The following is an 18,018-nucleotide window of genomic DNA, read 5'->3' as shown; positions in this document are numbered from 1 at the left end:
TGAATTTAGTGTCTGGCTGACATCTACCTTGGAGGTCTACTCTCTGCAGATTTCAGGAAATTTACAAAGATCTTTCTTCTGCCAATTCAGAAAGGGAAAATTGACAGCGTATCACCCAAAGAGCTCCGGCGGCGGGGGGGGGGGGGGGGGGGTCTGAGCACCACCCACTGGAAAATAGGGTCGACTGATAGTCATCCCGTGATGCTGTGCACCTTTTTCATTACCAAGGAAACCAACTGCAGCCTCAGTTCTCAAAAAAAAAAAGAAAAAAAAGAGAGATAAAGAGAGGAGAAGCAAACACATGCAACACAGCACACATGAGATCCACACGTGAGTTCTTCAGGCCCAGATCAACCACTCAGGACGAAATACAACCTGGTGAGGTTCCATACGGTCCAACACCTGCTGCAAACCACATTCTGCCTCACCTTGGTGCTGAAAAAGCTAATAAGTTGGATTACAGTCACAAAAACATCTCATCAGTTAAACACAGTCATCATCATGAGCAGGAGCAGATGATGATATATGATTAGATGAGCACACATGATATGACTGAAAACAAATGAAAAAGGAGTAAAAACGGTAAAAAGGAGATTAAAAAAGACATCCACCGTGGTCCAGTTTACGGACCACAACGCTCTTTTTTTCACCACAGTCCTCAAAAGGAAAAGGAACCTTGTTCCACTGTCTGTAGGAACGTGATCAGATTCATCATTTCTGGAAAAAGCTCATAAAAACCATCTGGTCGTCACAGCAGGAAGGTTCAGAGGACCGACTTCATCCCTCCACTGCACTCCGCTCAGCGTCCGCCCGGTCTGCCGGTCTGCCCCCTGCTGGCCTGCAGAGACATGACGACACAGGAGTGAGGAGAGTCTGGCTCCACCCAGAGCTCCAGAGCATCAGCAGAGAGGAGAACAGTACCTTACAGTACAGCCACAGCGCCCCCTGCAGCAGCAGCAGAGACAGCGGCACCACCACCCATCTGGCGATCACAGCTGTTGGATCTGAACACACAGAGAACAATCAGCATCTGTCTGAGGACTGCTGGAAGTGAGACCATCAGAGTCCTCCATCTGGGCTCCCTCTTGGTCTGGATCAGGTCTGGGTGGCGCTACAGAGACCAAACCCCTCCAGACATGTCTGTCCCTTCCATCTTCCTCCAGCTCTGCTGGCTGGACTCCAAGTCTCTCCCAGACCAAAGCAGAGAGTCCTGGACCCCCTCGGGGCCTCCTCCCAGTGGGACCTCCTGCTGGACCTCTAAAGGGGGGAAAACCCACACATGTTCTCTGGAAGGGTGGAGTAAAGGAGGAGTCAGCTTCTTCTTACCGAACACAGACAGAGACAGCAGGCGGCTCTCTGAGGAGAAGTTGTGTCCAAAAACATGGAGGTGATAAACACAGCTGTAGTTTCCCCGGTGGGCGGGCTCTGCGGCAGGAAACAGGAAGTGTGCAGAGTGATTGACGGCCGGCTGGGTGGAGTTGTAGGAGGTGTTGGAGGAGGTGAAGGTGAGCTGGAAGGAGCCTCCTGGGTACTGTGGCTGGATGGAGCAGCTGATGGTGAAGGTGGAGCCCCAGACCACCTGGAGCCCCTGCTGCTGGGCCTCAGAGACCCCGAGCATGGAGGAGGAGGAGGACGCGGAGAGGACTGGATGGAGCAGCAGGTCTGGAACACACACACACACACACACACACACACACACACACACACACACACACACACACACACACACACACACACACACACACACACATCATTCACAGAACTTAACTCTGACTGTGGCGAGTGAGGAACACACCACTGATGAACTTACCTGAGCAGATGAGATTACTGATGAAGTTAACTTCATCGAAGTCTGAACACTTCATGACATCAAACCCAGGCTGAAAGCAGTAGTCCCAGATCGTCACTGTAAGTGTGTAGTTGACTGAACGTGTCGTATCTGCAGACACGGCAGAGCCGCAGTGAAGATGTGAACAGAGAACATCTGCTATCTCCAAAGACAACACATCGATAGATATTGGTCTCCAAACTCCAGAGCTTATGATCTGCAGAGAACCTGCACAGAGACTGTTTTCTCCCACCAGCCTGATTTCAGGAAACCCTGAACGAAGAGAAGAGAGAGAGGATGGAGTGAGAGTGAAGAGAAGAGCAGTGGAAGCTGCAGCTCCTCTTCTACCTGAGCAGGTGAGTCCAGCAGCTTTACCAGGTGAGCAGCTGCTTCTAGCTGAGCCTGAGCTTCTACAGTCCAGCAGAGCAGACTCATGGCCTCCACACTGGAACTCTGGGCTCCACCTGGGAGTCTGCACGTCTCCATAGAACGCCCCCTGCAGGACTGAAGGAGCCCCGCAGCCCAGCTCCCGACACACCACCTGTGCATCCTGCAGGTCCAGGTCTGCTTCACACACTGAGGACCAGGTCTGGTCAGACGGGTTAGTCTTCACCTGCAGTCTGCCTGAACAGCCACTGGATCCATTCAGCAGCCGCACCGAATCTGAACACCAGGGTTGGGGAGGAACGCAGTACATGTGACACAGTTATGTTAATAGGACACAAAAGAAGTGTAACTGTAGTCCTTTACTGTACATAAAACATTTGTAATCGCATTACAGGTATATCTGATAAAAACATGGATTACTGAGTGGGATTACATTTGAAAATCAGAGTGAATATTCCAGACATATGAGCTGTCCAGACTTTACAGCACAAACCATGACCCTACCATAGATACATGAAGAGCAGTGATGGGAGGAGCTGCATTAAAATAAACCTCGTTACTATTTTTAGTCTCAAGTAATCTAACTACTGACTTTTCCCAGCGTTATACCGTTACCATTACTGACAATGAAATTCTGTGTTTCCGTTCCTTATAATTCACCCTTTCAGCTGGTTCGTCCTCCTCCATCGTCCAGTGGAGTTTGTTTAGAGAAAGAAGGAACCTGATTGGTCCAAAGTGTGTCACGTGACGTGACAGAGATACAGCCACAGAGCCCTGATCATTGAAAGGCTTTTAAACTCAATGGAAGTTCAGACCTCTACTGACAAATATCCATGTCAGTAGCTGTGGAAATGTGATCTGCAGAGACAAACCAGATTTGATGGTGTCTCAAATTATCACACAATAACATTTGAATCATTTAGATTAATGGAGTTCTTCCTGTTTGTAGTTTAGTCTGTCAAGTGTCCATTTATTTCATGGATCATAAGTTCAGTTTTATAATAAATAACTGATCAAGCATCTTAAAGTTACATTCAGAGGGATCCAGATTCTTTGAAGGATTTAAACTATTTTATCTTGCGACAGTAACACAAGAGTGATTTTCCCTTGTAATAAAAAATATTATAACTCAGTTACTTTCTTGAAGGAGTAACTAGTAACTATAACGAATGACATTTTAAAAGTCTTTTGCCCAACACTGATCAAGAGTGGACTGTTGGTCCGGACTGCATTTGAACTGACTGTTCTTCCTCGTGGCCACCAGGGGGCACAGCAAACCAAAGCAGCCCAGCAGTGACTGTATGAAGAGCAGCTGCTTCCAGCTGATCCAGCTCCTGGACAGTTCACCTGTATAGAGCACAGCTCCTCCTTCAGGGACTGCTTCCTGGACGCTTGTCCACACTGACCACAGCAACAACCGCTGCTGGGAGCAACTGAGGCTGAGCACAGAGCTCAGCAGGTAATCAAATTACTCAGAGTATTCTGTGTTTGTGGAGAGTGAGAGTTGTCAGAACACTGAATGGATGACACACTGTGTTTGTCCTTGTCTTTATTTCTGTTTACTGGTCTAAAACTAACGTAAACTACTCTGATACATAACTTTGTCTTCACTATTTCAGTAGTTAGAGGAAGTTACTGACTACATTTCATACAGGTAACTTGTAACTGTACTGGATTACATTTTAACATAACCCTCCACACCCTGCTGAACACATAAAAGAACATCAACCAGGGGAAACAGTCGAACCTCAGATGAATCAGGAAAAGCTCAGGGGAAAAATAGAACCTCAGATAAATCAATAGAACCTCAGAGGAAACAGTAGAAGCTAAAAGTAAAAAGTCAAAACACAGAGGAAAGAGTAGAAACTCGTACAAGACGATAGAAACTCAGAGGAATTGATAGAAACTCAGGAAACAGTAGAACTCAGCTCAGCTCCAGCAGTTGAGGTATTTTCATCCTCAGATCTTTGTGGATTTGAGGTTTTTTTCTGACAACATGATTTTGTTGGAGACCAATCAGCTGATCTCTGGTTTGAGGAACAAACTGAAGCAGCAGAGAAGCAGCAGGAAATTAATCTGCTGTCAAACCAGGAAGGAAAGATTCATTTTTTGAAGTCAGCAAAACATACCTGAGCAGGTGAGTTTCAGGGTGTGAGAGGATCTCAATGATTCCACACAGTTCCACAGACTAGATGGAGATTTAACACATTTTGAGTCGATTCTCCACATAGACTGATGGGACACACCAGTTTTTTGGATAGAAACAAGAGAGCCACAGTTCAGATGTTCACAGATGAGAGCTGCTGTCTTCAGGGTGAAGCCATCATCCCTCACAGGTCTCTGTTCACCAAGAACTTTCAGCTCCAGACTTCCTGCACAGCGACTGGCTCCTCCCACCAACCTGAACTCATCCCCTGAACCCAGAGCAGAGAGAGAAGAGAGAGAGGATGGAGTGAGAGTGAAGAGAAGAGCAGTGGAAGCGGCAGCTCCTCTTCTACCTGAGCAGGTGAGTCCAGCAGCTTTACCAGGTGAGCAGCTGCTTCTAGCTGAGCCTGAGCTTCTACAGTCCAGCAGAGCAGACTCATGGCCTCCACACTGGAACTCTGGGCTCCACCTGGGAGTCTGCACGTCTCCATAGAGCGCCCCCTGCAGGACTGAAGGAGCCCCGCAGCCCAGCTCCCGACACACCACCTGTGCATCCTGCAGGTCCAGGTCTGCTTCACACACTGAGGACCAGGTCTGGTCAGACGGGTTAGTCTTCACCTGCAGTCTGCCTGAACAGCGACTGGATCCATTCAGCAGCCGCATCCCGTCTGAACACCAGGGTTGGGGAGGAACGAAGTACGCGTGACACAGTTACGTTAATAGGATACAAAAGAAGTGTAACTGTAATCCTTTACCACACATAAAACATTTGTAATCTCATTACAGGTATATCTGATAAAAACATGGATTACTGATCAGGATTACACTTGAAAATCAGATTGAATATTCCAGACATGCGAGCTGTCCAGACTTTACAGCACAAACCCTGACACTACCTTAGATATATGAAGAGTAGAGGCCAGACATGTATAAAGAGAAGACACCATAGATATATAGCGAGCCTTGATGGGAGTAACTGTTAGTTTGTCTCCAGTGGTTTGGTTCATTTCTTCAAACAGAAATTACCTTTCAAACCTCTAAGATCATTTGGCAAAACAGTCTGACAGTTCTGCACAACACCAGATTAATGTAGCATTTCCTGTTTGTCACTTTTTCAGTCAAGTGTTCATTTATTTCATTAATCATATATTTAGTTTTGTAATAAATAACTGAACATGCACCTTAAAGTTCCAGTAAGATTGGATCCACATTGTTTGACACATTTAAAGGGACTTAAGGCAACTTTACAAAATGTACCTCAGTGCTGCTGCCATAGGCGCTGTGGGTAACTGCAGCCACCAGCCAAGGTGGCACGGGAGAGCGCACAAACATTTTACAGAAAGTCCGTCTTCACAACACTGCACCAGGGATGCTCCTGCTGTTTACTACGTCGCGGTGTACTGCAATACCACAGTGCATATTATGTGATTTTGTCAGCATCCGTTTTCACTCCCAAATGCAACTGAAGTTCCTCCATGAATCAAACGCATATCCAGTATTTATTCGGGTGCCTACGGCTTCGGTCTTTTTTTTTTTTTTGACTCACAAGAGAAAGCTAATAAAGTCCTTTTTTCCTTCGTGGTGTTTTTTGTGGGCTTTAAGTGGATGCAGTTATCCGATTGTATGAGGAGCGTGGGGGGGGGGGGTACAAATAGAACTACAAATGAACTTTCTTCTGTTGATTCTTGGTTTGTCAGCAAGTGAGCAGCGGCGTATTTGCGCAGCGTGATTCATTTGAAGTGTGGACGCGGAGTGGTGTGGGTCTCCTCTCTGCTCTGCCTGCAGCAGGGGGCGCTGCTGAGACTGAGACTGGCCGCTGGGAGTGCTTTGGGACGGGGGAGGGGCTCACGCAGCACCCGCTGCTGGTTGAGGACAGCGGAGACGTCCTGTCGCGTCTCCAGAGCACCAGAAAAAGTCGCTAAATTTGTCACGAGTCGCTTTTGACAAAAAAAGTCGCCAAGAGGCTTTGGAAAGTCGCCAGATTTAGCGAGAAAGTCACCAAGTTGGCAACACTGCCCGCCCCTGATCCCAGCAGTGTTTGAGTCCGTGTCCACGGCGGCCATGTTCTTCCTGTTCGGCAACGCGCATACAGCGTCAATTTACATCACATCCCCACAATTGCGCGGGAAATTCGGACCCCGAACAGCAACAAATTCTGTGGCACACAGCCTGTATAAGGCAACAGACAGATACGCGGATTGGCCTGTTATTTTAGGTTTTTAGTGCTTCACGACCCATTAGCACTGAATAAACTGGAAATGCATGTGTATTTTTTCACAAATCTTGCCTTAAGTCCCTTTAAAGGTGCATTAAAGAGTTTAAAACAATAAAAATATTTATTTTCCACCATGAATATGTCACAAATATTCAGTGATGTGTAGAATGTCCCTGACATATTCATTGCAAGTACTGCTAACAGCGCTAACTTGTCACTTGAATAGTTACAGTGCCGGTCCGGCAATTTGTGTTTCTTGGGGAAATTTGAGAGGATGTGACCTAATGCGCCTCCAGCTGGTCTGACTTGCTTAGCTTCCGTTTTGTCTGCCATTACTCTGCCAGATGCTTAGCGAGCAACAACTGAGCAGGATGAGGATGGATCTTCCAGAAAGTAAGAAAAGACCGGCTTCCAGCACTGCCACAGCTCCAGCACAGACCCACCAGGCAGAAGAACCTTAAAGGTTACTGCAGCGCTGCCAACAGAGCGAGGGAGGAGGCTGACCAAAAGTACTTACTTCAGTTGAAGCCATTCTTGTGAATCAATCACCTCTTCTGCATGCCAAGGCTGCTAATGCAGGTTTTTTCCCCTCTTCTGTGCACGTACATGGACGCAAGCCACAGGCACCAGTGTTTCACTGAGCTGCAGTTACGCCCAAGGCCTGAAGGGGCCGCTGTTTCGCATGAAACATGCAAACTCCTTAATGAACCTTTAAACACATTTGTTTTCTGAAGTAATGCAAAAGTTATTTTACCAAGTAATTAGTGATTTTCAAAATATTATAACTCGGTCACTTTATTGAAGGAGTAACTAGTAACTATAACTACTGGGTTTGAATCTGCCAAATCTTCAGTGGTACTACTGGGCGGCTCAAATACGAGCCTCAATGTTCTATTTTGACAGGAATCATCTGCCAGCTTGGGTTCTAATAGAAACACATCTCCTAAATATTCCTCCAAACCTTTATATGTATTCGGCTAATAAATGCAAACTTCTTAAAAACACTAAAAATCCATTTCTCAGAAACGCGTTGTCAGTTTGGAATACTTCTCTCGCATATTTGGGAGAGGTTGCTGAACTTTCCCAGTTCTCCTCAATCTATGGCAATGATGATTTTGTTCCCGGCAGAGCAGGGCATCGCAAAGATGTCAGACTTATATGATGAAAACGAAACCCTTATGTCTTTTGAACAGTTAAAAGCAAAATACAATATTCCTATAAAACATTTTTTTTAAATACCTGCAACTTAGAAGTTTCATTCTTTCCAGGCAGAAAAACAATTTGACACTCCCAACATTAACTGCTCTTGAAGACTGTGCTTTGAATGGGTTACACTCTAAAGCCCAGGTTTCAATTCTGTATCGGATCTTTGTAAGCAAATCCAAAGAATCATCTACTCAATCTCTTCAAGCATGGAGACAGGATTTATCTGAAGGAGTAACGGGGGAAGAATGGTCACGAGCTTGCTTATTAGCTCAGACCCAATCTATTAATACAAATTCAAAATTGTTACAATTTAAATGGTTGAGCAGGTTATACATTACACCTGTTGAACTCCACCGATTTAACCCCTGCATACCCGATTTCTGTGTGAAATGTGGGGATCAGAAAGGCACACTTTTTCACTGCATGTGGGAGTGTCAGCATGTTTTATCTTTCTGGGGAAAAGTGTGAAATCTTGTGAGTGAAATTATAGGCAGGAAAATTCCTGTATTTCCTAAAATGTGTCTGTTGAATATTTATCCAAAAGAAGTTGTCGTGTCTAAAAAAGTGAAATCTTTGCTCAATACATGTTTACTAGAGGCTAAAAGGTGTATCACTTTGTCATGGAAATCAGAGACTGTTTGTCCAGCTTCACAGTGGCTGAAGGGATTGACTTTCTATCTCGCTTTGGAAAAAATAAGCTACACAGCAAAGAACAGACTTGACAAGTTTCAGGAAATATGGAGTCTTTTCTATAAATTTCTTGAGAAAAATAACATATCTGTTGATGGCTGGATGGATGACTGCTGATTTTCTTTGATTGATTTTTCTGTTCTAAATGAGCAACTGCCTTCCATTATAGTTTCTAATGTCATCACTGTTATTTCATCCGGTTATTAGAAATGAGGTGCCTCGCTGTGTGTGTGCGTATTTTTTTGTTTGTTTGTTTGTTTTGTTTTGTTTTATTTTGTTTTTGCTGTTTTGTCTGTTTTTTGTATGTTCTGTTAAAATAACAAAAAATTAATAAAAACATGTTTGACAAAAAAACTATAACTACTGACTTTTTAAAAATAACTTGCCCATTTGACATCCCAGTTTACAATGCAGGACTGAGCTGTGCTCGGTGTACAAGTTGAAAATGTGCTGGTTGTTGTTTTGGTGGGGTGTTGTTGTACAATGTACACACTGTTTGATGAGAATGTGGTGCTTGATTGTTCAAAAAAAAAAAAAGAACCTAACCCGCCCAACACTGATGAAGAGTGGACTCTTGGTCCGGACTGCATTTGAACTGACTGTTCTTCCTCGTGGCCACCAGGGGGCACAGCAAACCAAAGCAGCCTAGCAGTGAATGTATGAAGAGCAGCTGCTTCCAGCTGATCCAGCTCCTGGACAGTTCACCTGTATGGAGCACAGCTCCTCCTTCAGGGACTGCTTCCTGGACGCTTGTCCACACTGAGCACAGCAACAACCGCTGCTGGGAGCAACTGAGGCTGAGCACAGAGCTCAGCAGGTAATCACATTACTCAGAGTATTCTGTGTTTGTGGAGAGTGAGAGTTGTCAGAACACTGAGTGGATGACACACTGTGTTTGTCCTTGTCTTTATTTCTGTTTACTGGTCTAAAACTAATGTAAACTGCTCTGATACATAACTTTGTCTTCATTGTTTCAGTAGTTAGAGGAAGTTACTGACTACATTTTATACAGGTAACTTGTAACTGCACCGGATTACATTTTTAACATAACCCTCCAAACCCTGCTGAACACAGAACAGAACGTCAACCAGGGGAAACAGTAGAACCTCAGAGGAAACAGTAGAACCTCAGATGAATCAGGAAAAGCTCAGGGGAAAAATAGAAGCTCAGAGAAATCAATAGAACCTCAGAGGAAACAGTTGAAGCTCGAATTAAACATTCAAAACACAGAGGAAAGAGTAGAAACTCGTACAAGACGATAGAAACTCAGAGGAATTGATAGAAACTCAGGAAACAGTAGAACCTCAGAGGAAAGAGTAGAACTCAGCTCAGCTCCAGCAGTTGAGGTATTTTCATCCTCAGATCTTTGTGGATTTGAGGTTTTTTTCTGACATGATTTTGTTGGAGACCAATCAGCTGATCTCTGACTTGAGGAACAAACTGAAGCAGCAGAGAAGCAGCAGGAAATTAATCTGCTGTTAAACCAGGAAGGAAAGATTCATTTTTTAAAGTCAGCAAAACATACCTGAGCAGGTGAGTTTCAGGGTGACAGAGGAACTCCATGAATCCACACAGCTCCACAGATCAGATCCAGATTGAACACAGTCCGAGTCGATTCCCCACATAGATTGATGTGACACATCAGTTGGTTGTACAGAAACAGCAGAGCCACAGTTCAGATGTTCACAGATGAGAGCTGCTGCCTACAGGGTGAAGCCATCGCCCTCCACAGGTCTCTATTCACCAAGAACTTTCAGCTCCAGACTTCCTGCACAGCGACTGGCTCCTCCCACCAACCTGACCTCATCCCCTGAACCCAGAGCAGAGAGAGAAGAGAGAGAGGATGGAGTGAGAGTGAAGAGAAGAGCAGTGGAAGCTGCAGCTCCTCTTCTACCTGAGCAGGTGAGTCCAGCAGCTTTACCAGGTGAGCAGCTGCTTCTAGCTGAGCCTGAGCTTCTACAGTCCAGCAGAGCAGACTCATGGCCTCCACACTGGAACTCTGGGCTCCACCTGGGAGTCTGCACGTCTCCATAGAGCGCCCCCTGCAGGACTGAAGGAGCCCCGCAGCCCAGCTCCCGACACACCACCTGTGCATCCTGCAGGTCCAGGTCTGCTTCACACACTGAGGACCAGGTCTGGTCAGACGGGTTAGTCTTCACCTGCAGTCTGCCTGAACAACGACTGGATCCATTCAGCAGCCGCACCCTGTCTGAACACAGGACAGGAGGTCACTGCAGCCACTGTACCTACAACCAGAAACACTGTAGCTACACTCAAACACAGGACAGAAGACAGGATCACAACACAAAACATGTTTTCACAACAGCTGTTTCCTGACAGTGAAACTGAAGACAACTGAGATGGAAATATTTTGTGTGCATGTGTACACACACACACACACACACACACACACACACACACACACACACACAAACACACACACACACACACACACACACACACACAAACACACACACACACACACACACACACACACACACACACACACACACACACATACACACACACACACACACACACACACACACACACTTTCATCTGGTCCTCTTGTTGTTTTGTGTCTATTCTTTATCTCACTCCTCCTGAGTCTTTATTTGATTCTGCTTTTGATAAATGAATCTGTTTTTTTAACTTGACTCCACAGAAACATGAAAGCCTGTGTGTCTGAGCTGCTGGTTTATGTGAACAGATGGAAAATAAAAGCCTTGAATCTTTCCTGACTGATCCATCCTGATGTCATGTTAGAAGCTTTCTGTCTGAACTCACCATGTAGAGAACATGCAGTTAATGAAACCTCACTGGTCTTACCTGAGCACCTGACATTAATGGAAGAGGAAGAATCATAGGGCCAGAAGCAATTCTTCAAATCTGACAGAGGCCCTGAACATCGAGGGAAGACCCTCCACACAGCTCTGATTGAAGACTCAGATGTTGTATTGATGGAAACAGCAGAGCCACAGTCCAGACGTTCACAGACTGCAGTTAATAACTTCAGGTTCCAGCCATAGTCGTCCACTGGTCTCCATTCTCCGAGGAGTTTCAGCTCCAGTTCACCTGAACAGCCAGAGCTTCCTCCCACCAACCTGAACTCACCATCAGCCTCTGAGCAAAGAGCACAAAGTCAGCAAGAACACAGATTCTCTTTCTGTCTTCATCTCTGAGGACTTTCTTTACCAGCTGGATGGTTTCTGTCTTCCAGATGGACTCCTGAGGGGAGACAGAGACAGAGTTCAGGACTCATCAGGTTTCAGTGATTCTCACTCATCGTTGTTGAAATGTTGTTGTGTGAACAGGACCAGAGAAACTAAATCTGGGAATATCGTCTGAAACCATGACGTGGTTCAGCTCTCAGGCAGGTTTTGGAGTCACAGCAGGTTCGTTTTGTGCTGGTTTGGGGATGGTATCGATGTGACGATCAGCTGTCTGTCTCTGCAAACTGGTAAATTCCCAGGAGATGAAAACGACTGAAGTCATTCCACTGGACAGAACTGGAGACACCAGATCAATAAAACAGGCCCGTTTCTTTACTCCCAGTTTTCCAGAACCACAGAAATAGTTTTCACTGGATGAATCCACTGACAAACACAAGCTGCTGTGTGGAAGTCACCATGGATCCAGATCACAGAGATCCACATCACTGCATGAACAGAGTCCATGGAGAGAACCAGCAGCTCCACACACACAAAGAATTAAAGCATTTGTTTAGGTTTATTTGAGCATTTGAACATTTCGGGAAACCAATTCATACAATCTTCGAACAAATAAATTAAAAAAAGTTTAAAACACGAAAAGAAAACAAGAAAAGAAGTCAAATAACTCAAAAGGAGTAGGCTGAAGCTAGATAGATAGATAGATAAAAACTTTATTAATCTCCCAAGGGAGAAATTCCGGTGTCCAGCAGTACACAGATCATTCACATGCAAATAAATAACAACTACTGCTTATATATGCCTCATTACAGTCTCTTAGTGCTGCTACGTGTACTAAGACTTACGTGAGAACTGCAACTGCAAATATATTTACGTTTTACATGCACATGACCCCACCCATAGAACCAGAACCCACAATTTCCATCCCAGCCACGTACACACTGTAGTGCAGAAGTGTCTGTCCATGGATCCATTTACTTGTTTTGGGGGTGAGTTCACTCATTGCTCTTTAGCATATTCTTTAAGGGCATATATTTTGCATAGTTTTTTAAATTGTGATTCACCACTTGGTGTTGTCTAATTCATTCCACAAGTGCACGTCTTTTCTGGTGATACATTGGCTCTTCAGGGTTGTACGCATACACTGGACTTTAAGGTTTTGTTTCCACCAAAAATTATCTCCACCTTCTCTTTCTAAGAACCTGTTTTGGATGTTTCCAGGAAGTTTACTGTCAACGGCCTTAGTAGGGTTTTCAGCTTAATAATCTCCTTAAGTTTTACAATTTGGGATCTTTGAAACAGTGAGTTAGTATGTTCACTAAAGCCAGTGTTGTGTACAATCCTTATGGCCTTTTTTTGTAATCTAATAAGAGGTGACAAGTGGCTAACATAGGCCTTTCCCCAGATCTCAGAACAATAAGTCATGTAAGGCAGAATTAAGGAACAATACAACAGAAAAAGGTTTTTGATCTGGTATATCTACAATCTACATTTGCCTATTATTGCAGTATTTTTTGCTATTTTTTGGCATATACTGGCAACATGTGATCTCCAGCTAATGTCGTGAAGCATTTCACACAATAAATCATGAAATACTCATCAATAAACTGGAGTCCTGCTGTCAGGGGCGTGGCTTCACACTGGAGGAAAAGTTAATGAAGCAACAGACAACAGTTTGTCACAATGGGAGAGTTTCAGTCTTCATGCTTGGACATTGCTTGTGGTGTCCACCAGGGGTCAGTATTGGGAGCAAAATTCTTTATTCCAGACATGACAGGTTTCAGAACCTGTGGAGTGAGGAGTGATCAGAGTGATTGATCCTGTGGAGTGATCAGAGTGATGATCCTGTGGAGTGATTAGAGTGATTGATCCTGTGAAGTGAGGAGTGATCAGAGTGACTGATCCTGTGGTGAAAACTGAGTAGAAAACCTGAAAAAACGTGTCACTTGTTCAAAATGGAGAGTTCATTCCTGAAAAGCAGGTTTTCCTGTCATTAAAAGTGTCTTTAACATTAAGTCCTTTCAACACAACTTGTTGCAGCTAAGAAGATCAGATCAGAAAATTCTCCACACACTCATCAGTGAAAGCTGAAGTTCACCTGAGGATAGTACTTCAATTTAAAAGACATTTTCAGGAAAAACAGATTAAAAATGTCTCAAATCTGCTTGACGGATTTTGACAGCCAAAATGTCCACTGAGCGTCCTGCTCTTCTCTCAGCTCCAACAACGCAGCGCTGCGCTCACCACCTCTCTGGATCCTTCAAACAGCTGCTTATCAGAGCACATCAGCCTTCACAGGGCCCAGCCCACGTTTACTCCTTCATCCTGCAGACTTCATTACCCATACTGCCCTGGGCTTCACCACAGAAGTGCGCATGCGTCATTCAAAGCGTGTGTGGAACCGGAGCTCTTAAGTTAATAAAACACAAGGAGAACTCTGCCATGCTCTCCTGGCTCAAAGCTCCAACAAGAAGAGAAAGACGATTCAGCATCACAGCAGAGTTCATCTGGACTGACGGGACATGAGCAAACCATCATGTTATCACACAGCACAGAGCTGGAGGACAGCAGCTGAGGACTGTCCACAAGCAGTGGACACTTGTTAGAAGGAAGAGAAACTGCTGCTGTGATGAGAACAAATGACTGAATGTTGAGGAGGCTGAACTGACTGCTGAGCAGCAGGAAACAGTCCTGAGAGAAATGCTCCAAAGCCACCGAGAAAAGCTGTCATGAAGGAGGTAAAACCTGGAAAATACTGCAGTTTATCTAGTTTTCTGATGACACAGATATTTTCTGTCCAGGGAGAATTTAGAGCAGCTCTCAGAGGAAAAAGCTCACATCAAACATGCTGAATCCAAAACATCCACAAGTCTTCCAGTCCTCAGCAAAGCAGAATCCTTCCTGAACAGCAAAGGTCTCCAGATGAGATCTTGTTCCCTGATACTGTCGTACTGGAACCACTGCCTGGAGGTTTGGAGCAGCAGCTCCACATCCTCACCGCAGAACAGAGCCGTCAGGAGGATCCATGAAGCAGCTTTCAGGACCACACTAATGTCTTCCTTCTAGTGTGGAGCAGTAAAACTCCCAGATGGAGGAGAATTCCCAGCAGAGAGAGAAGCAGCAGAGTCCTACCTGAGCTCCACAGCAGCAGCAGCAGCAGCTTCAGCTCCATGTTCCAGGTCGACCACGTCTCTCTGAGAGTCTGATCAGCTCTGTCTCTGGATATGTCTCCAGGTTGCGAAACTTTTTTCACCACGTTGAGCAAGAAGTCATTTCCTGAGAAAGGGACTTGTATAATCAGATCTGATAGGAGGCTGCTGTCACGTCAGGATGCGGTTGTGTTTCCATGACAGAATCAGAGATCTCCTCTCAGATTAAAGCAGTCTGATTTATCTCTGTGTGTCTTCTGCAGGCTGAAAACTGACGTTCAAACACCCCAAAATGTTTGTTTCTTCATTCTTTATGTTCTCAAACAGGATTTCAATCAGTAAATTCCAGTCAGGCTGGATCAATCAGTAAAACCTTTCTACAGCTGGAAGATCCAGAAGCTCCCAGCTTCATGCAGAAACACTGCAGGATGGATTTAGTCCTGATCTCTGATGATCAGCGTCAGCAAAGGCCGACTGATGGATGAGAGAGAACCACATGGTGTCTGATGGTGCTGTGTTCTCAAAATACATTCAATATACATGACAGTGAAATATGTTCACGATAAATGACAGTGAAATATATTCAGTGTTTAAAGTGGCTCAAAAAAGGTGCCGGGACTCTCTTTTGCATCAGTCAGTCTTTAAAAAATGAAATAAATCCATTACAAACTGCACGCATGGCGCATCCTGAAATGAACTTGCCTCTTGATACAATAACTGCTCATTCAAGTCACTGCTGCAAACTCTTTTTTTTACGCACTGGGCTGCAACAACAACGTTTGTTGAACTTTACTGAACAGGTCAAGGAGCAGGAAGAGCGATCTGAAGGATTAAAGTTAGGCCAGGGGTTAAAGTTAAAAAAAATGATTTGACTGAAAATTTTCGAAAAAAATTTTTCAAGTGAAACTTTGTGCTTTCTTCTCAATTTAGATTTGAACAATGTCCTTTATAACAAACAACATCGATATTATGGTTCAGCCAAATCTACACCACAGTTAACTTTCTCTTAAGATTCATAAATTTGTATTAATTGAATCTTTTGTTTTGACTGATTTGCTGTCTTTTTTTTACACAGGGATTTAAGAGCATCTCTTTATAAAGATAAAACTGTCCAGAAAGGATTATTGAATTGCTCTGATATTTATACCCTCAAATGGAGACTGAATGGACTCAAATATTTGTGACAACCTCTATATGTCAGTGGCTGCATACTGGTTGACTCTCTGTAGGATACATCTGTACTTAAATTCCTCCTCATCTCTCTCTAAGGCACACACAACGGCTGGTGGATGCCCTGTGCACGCCACTCATGTGGGTTCAGTCGCACAGCTTTTTGTCATAGTTTAACACACAACCACATCCATGCACACACTGATAACTGACAATCTGTGAAGTTTTTCACATTTTGTAAATAAAAAGTGTTTAGCCCTGCATCCTGGCCTCTTCGCCGGTCTTTGTTGCAGACTTGGAGCTCCTGGTTGTAAAACACACAGCTTCACTGCCAGGTAAGGCTGGTCTCTGCACAGGTAGGTAAAACAGTCTCTCTGGTCTCTTCACTGCTTTAAGAGCAGCAGAAACCAGTATTAATGAAATCATAGATATGAATCAATATAATTAGACTGGGAAATATTAAAAAAGACTGGCTTGAGTTTGAAACAGTTTAATACAAAAATAAAATCTTTATTGACAATGATATTCTGCAATAAAATCATTCAGGAACTGACAAGAATTTATAGTGAAAATAAAACTGCATGAAACTAAAGAGGAGAAAACACAACAGAAGGTGTAAAGCTGGCCTCCACACAACTCCAGAATGAGGAGGAGATTTTGACAGGGTTTCCTCATCCTTCATCCCACCAGCATCTTTGTCCACCTGCCACAGTAAAAACAAAAACTGAAATTATCAAAGAAAACACCACTGAACAAGCCCTAAAATAGTATATTAATATAATATATAATCAGGAAGCAGTCTTGGGTGTTTTACTTGTCATCAATAGGATAACGCCTGTTAGAGCTGGAACAGAGCAGAACCTTCCTGCAGTCAGCATCAAACAATCCATTTTTTCCAATTCAGGAAGACCTTAAATTTCACTGTGGTTCACTTGAAGTCCCAATTTCTCCTTTACTGTGTCATAATTCATTTATTTTAACTTAATTTTGTAAAGAAAAAAAAACACAAGCAAAGAGTCTGCCTTTTTTGTTTCACTGTGAATTCAGACAAAACATTAGTGAATTTATTCTATTTTATTTGGATGTTTCAGACTTCCAAATACATCTAAAGTTTCTCAAGCAGGTTCCAGTCACCTTGCTCTTGTAAGTTAACGTTGCCTGTGACTGATGATTCTGTCAACATAGAATCATTTGAAACAGTGACTTCTATATCTTTTTCTGTAATGAGCATAAGGCTGTGGCTGTACAGCTACAGCAAGTAATAGCAGTGTGTATCAGTTACCTGTTCTTCTGCCATTGTTCCCACGAAGACATGACTTCCAGCAGTTTGGTGAACAGAGGGTGAAAGGTTTGCCACGCTCCATCCTCTACAGTCATCGCTGTAGCTGTTCTAAAAATAGAATCTTCTTCCATGCCGTCGCCGTGGCTGTGCAATATTTCTCCAACTCGTATCTTAAAGCACTGAAGCCCACTGGCTGAGGGCGCAGTAACATTCTCCGACCTGAGCATCACCGAGGCACGCCCTCTGAGTCCCCTGACATGATGGAGTCCGAGTTTTAACTTGAGCGGGCCTGAAAACCAATGACGTACAGAATTACTGGACCGCTCGCTGCTCGGCGGACAGCAGCGGCGCCATGGCAAATCGGCGCTGACTTCCGGTAGGGGCAAGAAGCTGTGGGGCGCTGTGGAATCCAGTGTAAATACACTGACTTCAAGGCTTGCTTGTCATCACTGATGGGACAATATGTGTTATGTTATGGCTTTTACTGTTAGCAGACAGTAAAATCTCTGTCCTGGGCATGCTGTCATGGCGACCACAGCGCTGTTTAGCCTCACAGACAAGAAAAAAACAAAGCATGTTTGTAGTTGACAGATACGGAATTTCAGTCTTAAACAAAACGTCAGTAACTTACAAAGGGCGCCTGCATCCCATCGCTGTGAGGTGGACGACATGCTACAAGCTCATTTTTATTAAAAGTATGTGTCTATCAAGCATCAGAAACAATATTGATTTCTATAAGCAGCCGCTCCTGCTGTGGGGTTAAGGGACCGTCTACA

The 18,018-nt window shown here is 44.3% G+C and overlaps 1 protein-coding gene and 1 long non-coding RNA gene across 2 annotated transcripts; both read right to left on the bottom strand.

Annotated features, from left to right (window-relative positions):
- Positions 1-761: 761 nt before the first annotated feature.
- On the bottom strand, positions 762-1,390 carry LOC115384924 (uncharacterized). Its single transcript, XR_003931004.1, has 3 exons — positions 1,327-1,390; positions 922-1,004; positions 762-838 (listed from the first exon to the last, which is right to left on the bottom strand). It is a non-coding gene; the product is annotated as an uncharacterized LOC115384924 (long non-coding RNA).
- Positions 1,391-4,022: 2,632 nt separating this feature from the next.
- LOC115384895 (scavenger receptor cysteine-rich type 1 protein M130-like) lies at positions 4,023-11,571 on the bottom strand (the record flags this gene model as incomplete). Its single annotated transcript, XM_030087067.1, is given in 5 exon segments — positions 4,023-4,041; positions 4,989-5,028; positions 9,997-10,281; positions 10,366-10,680; positions 11,466-11,571. Coding segments are annotated over 5 exon segments (765 nt in total), but the record flags the coding sequence as incomplete, so codon positions are not given.
- Positions 11,572-18,018: the final 6,447 nt, after the last annotated feature.

This window comes from Salarias fasciatus, unplaced genomic scaffold (assembly GCF_902148845.1).
Source record: "Salarias fasciatus unplaced genomic scaffold, fSalaFa1.1, whole genome shotgun sequence".
NCBI classification, from domain to species: Eukaryota; Metazoa; Chordata; class Actinopteri; order Blenniiformes; family Blenniidae; genus Salarias; species Salarias fasciatus.
Note: the sequence above shows the minus strand (reverse complement) of the source record. Positions and strands in the feature narration are given on the sequence as shown.